Source organism: Galeopterus variegatus, unplaced genomic scaffold (genome assembly GCF_000696425.1).
Source record: "Galeopterus variegatus unplaced genomic scaffold, G_variegatus-3.0.2 Scaffold5857, whole genome shotgun sequence".
Taxonomy (NCBI): domain Eukaryota; kingdom Metazoa; phylum Chordata; class Mammalia; order Dermoptera; family Cynocephalidae; genus Galeopterus; species Galeopterus variegatus.
This window is the reverse complement of record NW_007731968.1, coordinates 37,086-43,303: the sequence shown is the minus strand read 5'-3', so window position 1 is coordinate 43,303 and position 6,218 is coordinate 37,086. Positions and strand designations below refer to the sequence as shown.

Here is a 6,218-nt window from a genome sequence, read left to right as displayed (position 1 = left end):
AAAAAAAAATGTCCAGTTCCCTAATATAGAAAAGAAGTTATCATATGAGATTATTGATAAAAGTATCCACATGTGCCCCAAACACTGCAACATTGCCATGCAAGTGTATTTCTTAAATAAATAGGTGAGATAAATGGACAGTGTCTATTTTATAAAAATTCATGTTAAATTTATTTTACCCTTTCCAAGACATACTGTCTTGACTTAAAGACCACTTAGCATTTTTGGTGGAAACATCTTTTCATCAGTTTAAATAAACTTGTCATTGAATAATGCCACAGGACTTGATTTTCTGCCTTGGTGAAAGTAATAAATGGGATAGAAAAGTCCATATCAATTGTTCTTGTGCTAGCTGCTCTTTTTAAAAAAAATATTCAATTGACAAATACAGTATGTATACATTCAAGGTGTACAACATGATGATTTGATATACATATACATTGTATAATAATTACCACAGTCTAATTAAAACATCTATCACCACCTAGGCAAAAGACATTGATGAAAGAAATTGAAAAAGACAAATATAAGGAAACATATTCTAAGTTCATGAATTGGAAGAATTAATATTATTAAAATGTTCACACATCCTTTGCACAAGAGCTAATTTAAGACTGGTCCCTACCTGCCATCATGGGTTTGCCATCTTGGGACATGGTAAGTATATGCCACCCCATGTCCCTAACCTTTATTATACTCTCTGTTCTAGTACTTGCTACAGGATTGGCCAGTGCTGCCCCAAAGGATTGTAACATTATAGGAAGATTTCTCCTGCACTCCTTTACCTCCTATCAGTAGGATGCTTCTTAGCAATTTCATTGTGGCAATGTACCCTTCAAATTCTTTTGGCTCTCTAACCCTTTGCACCTTTCCCATGGTTTTACTCCTATTTTAATGCTCTCCCTTACCTGGAACATGGAGGGTCCGGGTCTGCAGGGATGATGCAGTCTTCAATGAATCAGATTGGTCCCCAAGTGACTCATCCGTCTCCCACTTTGTGAGAAATTTTTTGTGGTCACCCCTCTCCCCGTCGATATGGCCTGCAATGTTTCCACAAATGTCTCTTCACTTTCCTCTAATCTCACCTCAGTGGGGACTGTTAGCGTTATGCAGGGCAGGCCCACACTCTGCCTCACTAACACCACCAAATGCTACTACTTATTTACCCCCTTCTCATCCATGCCCTAAAACTGGAATATATTTCCTTTGTAAAACTGCGTTATCCTGTTGTCTGCCCCCAACGTGATTTCTTACATATTTGTTTGGCTTGTCCCCCACACCACATCACTGTCCAGACAGATGGAGGGATGGAGACGGGACTGGGACTAACTTCAGCCCCCCCTCAGAAAGTACCCCCCACTCCTGTAGGGCACCAATTGTACCTTTTTTAATTGGGTCAGGGATCCTTCCTGCAACTGGGGCTGACATAGCGGACCTTGCTACTGCCTCTCAATTCTATCAAAAACTCTCAGAAGACCTAAGTATAGATACCATCTCCTCCCTCCAGTGACAGGTCACCTAATACGCAACAGTTGCTTTACAGAACTGTTGGGCCTTTGACCTCCTTACATCTGAGAAGGAAGGCACCTGCCTCTTCTTGGGGGAGGAATGCTGTTATTACATAAATGAGTCTGGGGTGATCCAAAACAACTTAAACCATTTAAATGCAAGCATTGATTGCCAACGCAAAGTGTTACGAAACGCAAACACACCTTGGGGTTGGCCCCAGTCACTGAACCCTTGGATAGCCTGGCTTATGCCCCTACTAGGACCCCTAACTGTGCTGGAACTCAGCCTACTTTTTGTTCCCTGTCTCTTTTGCTGTTTCTCTAATTTCTTGCAGGAATGAATGCAGGCTTTCACCAATCAAAAGTTCACCAAATTGCTCCTGCGAGGAGGATATCAGCCCCTCAGAATCAGCGACCCTTCCCCAGAAGAATACAGCCTCCCCACAGGAAAACAATACCCTGCCACCTAATTGTTTTACCTGCCAACATAAATATTTTATTTTTTTCATATCTTCACCCATCTCCAGCAGGAAGTAGCTTCAGAAGAACGAGAACTTCGCCCCTTTTCCCTTCTCCGTATACTTAAAAGGTGGGATTGATAGATTCTGATCATAACTGGTGCCATTTTAGGCAAGGCTGAGCAGAAAATGGCCCCAACCCCTCCCCCCTTCCCTTTTTGAGAAACCACATGATTTCTGAGAAACAGAAACCCCTTTGCTTCCCCAAGGGTGCAATTCTCCACCCTGGTCACATAGTTTCTGCATTAGCATAATGCCCCTTCTTGATTGTATCAGCCAGCCCTTGGTGCCATATATAAGCTCTCTCACCCCCAAGCCTGGTGCTGTCTTCCATTTTGAGTGCAGCCCAGCAGATTCTTTTCCTTTAATAAAGCTTGATGAGTATTCTGCATTTCAGCTCACTTTCTTTCACTCTGAAGCTCCACAGGCTAAATGGTTGATCCTGGGAGGGATTGTTGGGACTGTGGACAATACCTTGGATTTCAAGAAAGATGTTGAAGCATTCAGCAGGTCTTCAGCTAAAATGGGAAACCATGGTTGGAGATCATGGGGGCTTTAAGTGGAACCCTGCAATCACAGGAGAGGCATGGAGGTGTTCTGTAATTTCTCAGCTGGAGTTGGTGATGCTGGCTGGGGTTGCTGGGGCTACTGTTGAGATTTTAAAGTCCCAAGAGTGCTGCTGGGGTGTTCTGCAGCTGCTCAGCTGGAGTGGGCCACTATATGAGAGGACATTGGAACCATAAATGGGAGCCTGTACCCTTAAGAGATATGCTGGGATGCTGTGCAACTTCTCAGTTGGAGTGTGCTACTCCTCGTGGGGACACCAAAGTTATTAGTGAGAGCCTACACCCTTAGGAGAGACACAGAATTGCTCTGAAGCTCCTTAGATGGAGTGGTCCACTCTGGATATGGTCACTGGGTCATGTGCGGGACCATTAGCCCCCCCAAAGAAACATTAGGGTACTCTGCAGCTTCACTGAAGTGTGCCACTCTAGGTGAAGGCACTGGGGTTGTGGGTGTCACCCTGAATCCCCAAGAGAAACACTGGGTCACTCCTCAGCTTCTCAGCTAGAGCATGCTACCCCAGGCAAGATTTCTGGGGTCACGGGTGGGTGCCTACACCCCCAAGAGAGAAGTTGGACTTCTCTCTAGCTGGGGCGGGTGGTCCTGGTGGGCTCACTGGAGCTAGAAGCAAGACTCTGTGCCCTTGGGAGAAACACACAGGAGCACCACAGCTTCCCACCTGGAGTGGGTGAATCTGGGTGGGTTCATTGGAGCTGCAGCAGGACTCTCCTGAAAGAAGATGTGTACAGGTGCTCCACCAAAAGACAGCAGGGCTTCTGGTGATGGCAGGAGGTTCCAGTCGATTGTCTCTCTAGATCGGGAAATTGTGAGAAATAGCTTCCTCTGCCTTGGGGTTGGCCTCTGCAATGCACTGGACTGCTTGTCCCTAGGGGTGCAGGGCACCACATGAGCTTGTGTACTGTAGTCTCATGGTGATGAGAGGGCCTTAGAGTATGGAGATGCCCAGGCTATTGTACCCTAAGGCAAAATGCACTCTGGTGTTGTCTCTGATACCAAAATATTGATGTGCTACAGCTGCCCTGGACTCGGGATGAGAGGGATCAGCATGAACTCCTTCTCTGGAATAATGCAGTTGCATGGGCTCCACAGGCTATTGTACCCTAAGGCAAAATGCACTCTGGTGTTGTCTCTGATACCAAAATATTGATGTGCTACAGCTGCCCTGGTCTCGGGATGAGAGGGATCAGCATGAACTCCTTCTCTGGAATAATGCAGTTGCATGGGCTCCAAGCAACTCCTAACACTGAGATCACATCCTGCAAGGGCCGTGCAGCTCCCTTGTACCTTGGATTGCAGGCTGTGGTGGCACCACAGACTTCGGAGGATTCCTCTTGCTTACCTTTTCCCTGCAGCAACGAGCCTTTCTTATGAGCTGATCTCTGTTGGGTGCTGCACTTGTCTTTCTATGGGGCCATTTCAAGTTTTTCAGCCTTAGAGGATCTTCTTCATCCTTTTGTTGGATTCCAGTGTTTTCTTCCCAATGCAATGTTCAATGTGTGACTATTGTGACTATCCATTTACTGCTTTGAACTGTCTTTGTGTCAGAGGCAAGAGCTGACATCTATAGTCAGCCATCTTGAACCTGCCCCCCTCACCCCATATATTTTGTCATTCTGTAAGTTGTCTTTTTACTTTCTTGTGCCCTTTTAAACACAAAAATGTAAAATTTTGGTGTTTAGCAATGTATATATGTCTCTCTATATTTTCTTATATCACTTTTTTTGATGTCATAATTAAGAAACCATTTTCCCAATCAAGGTAGCAGAGTGTCACTTATGTGTTTTCTTCTAAGTTTTAGTTTTTACATTTAAGTGAACATTCTATTTTGAAATAATTTCTATAATACAATGTAAGAAATAGTACCAAATGCATTCTGTAGTATAGAGCTATCCAGTTTTCCAGCATGATTTGCTGAAGAATATACTTCACCATTGAATTTCTATCACATAATTATCAAAAAAACTAAGTATAAGTAAAAGAGATTATCCGTGAAACTTGGTTTCTATATCACTGATATCTATGTTTACCATTGAGTCAGTTTCACACAATCCTGATAAGGGTAGATTTGTCGTAAGTCCAAGTCCTTTTCTCCTGGGATGTCCCACACCCTTTGCTTATTCCAACAAACAATAAGTGTTCTGAATTTGACACAGAGCACCATAAATGCCCACAACCTTCACAATTCAGCATACCATTGACTGTTCATTATTTTTTAAATTATATTTACTATAACAACAGCTTCCCAAATGCCTGCAACAGATTCTGTTTCACTAGTCAATTTTTCTATATAGTCTGCAAAGGATTCTCCTACAACACAGGTATTGCTAGAAGTTGACAAAATGAGTTTATTCATAATGCTAAGGAAATTTATGAAATTCAGGCTACGTCTTTTCTCTGTAACTTCCTACATAAACTTCAATACCCCATATGTTATAGAATCCATATGCAGGTTGCCTTTACAGGAAAATGATAGAAGCTGATGTTTGACGAGTTAGATCTATGACCTCCCTTTCCCTCTGAAACTGGATTCTTAGGAGATGAAAGAGGCTGCAGATTGAATTTTGGGGTCATGGAGGCCAATCCAGACATTGAAGTCCCTACTGCCATTCTCCTTAATCAGGGAGGCCACAAAGTGGCCCTCAGCCTGGGTGAGCACCGACACCAGGTAGCCCAAATGCATGTTCTGGCAGAAGAGCTGCAGGGGGAGGAAAATGAAGCACTCAGTGGAAGAGAAAGTTGTGAGGGATATGCTAGGGGATCCCAGGGAATGTGGCAGAAAGAGGACAACACAGACAACATGCCTGATGATGCTGTCACTGAGCACCAGCAACCCTGTGCTGGGAACATGTAGAAAGATGGGACAAAGTAGAGGGAAAGTTTTGGTGCAGTGATGGAACATACAGGAGATGAGATTTGTCTCACGGAGGCCACTAAGGATGCAGGAAAGTGGCAGCTGCCTCTGATTTCATGGGCCTCCCTTCCCTACACTGCTGTTTTCACTCACATCTGCGTTGATCCAGACCTCATGGTCTTTGTCAAAGTAGTAGCAGAGGGAGCCATAGGTTATGGTACCCTCTGGGCAGCTGATCAGGGCAGAGGGAAGCTCTGTCTTGGCCTCCTGGCCTGGGAAAGGGGGACAATTAAAGGAGACTCATAGGGCAGGGCACAGGCTGCAAGGTGAGGTAGGAGTGTTGATCGTTCTTCCTTGGAATGTAAGGATACAGTATAGTCCTGGAGTGACTGCTCCCTTCTGTCCTTCTGTGTCTTTGCTCTTCTCTTTCAGGTTACTTTTCTCAAGACAACACCACACAATTAATAGGATAATGTGTCCCCATTTTCCCCTGTTCTCTGGGGCTCTGGCCTTTTATATCTTGTAGGACTCAGGCTTCTGTGTTTTCAACCCCATCTTGGCTCTCCCTGCACAGCTCTCTTCAGTTCTCTATCCTATCAGTGACCCTCTACGTATCAACCTCCCCACACCTGCCTATATCTTGTAGGACTCAGGCTTCTGTGTTTTCAACCCCATCTTGGCTCTCCCTGCACACAAGCTCTCTTCAGTTCTCTATCCTATCAGTGACCCTCTACGTATCAACCTCCCCACACCTGC

The 6,218-nt window shown here is 44.6% G+C and overlaps 1 protein-coding gene across 1 annotated transcript; it reads right to left on the bottom strand.

Moving 5' to 3' along the window:
• Positions 1-5,141: 5,141 nt before the first annotated feature.
• LOC103605513 (lithostathine-1-alpha-like) lies at positions 5,142-5,734 on the bottom strand (the record flags this gene model as incomplete). The annotated part of the gene is made up of 2 exons (XM_008590117.1): positions 5,142-5,306; positions 5,616-5,734. Coding segments are annotated over 2 exons (284 nt in total), but the record flags the coding sequence as incomplete, so codon positions are not given.
• Positions 5,735-6,218: the final 484 nt, after the last annotated feature.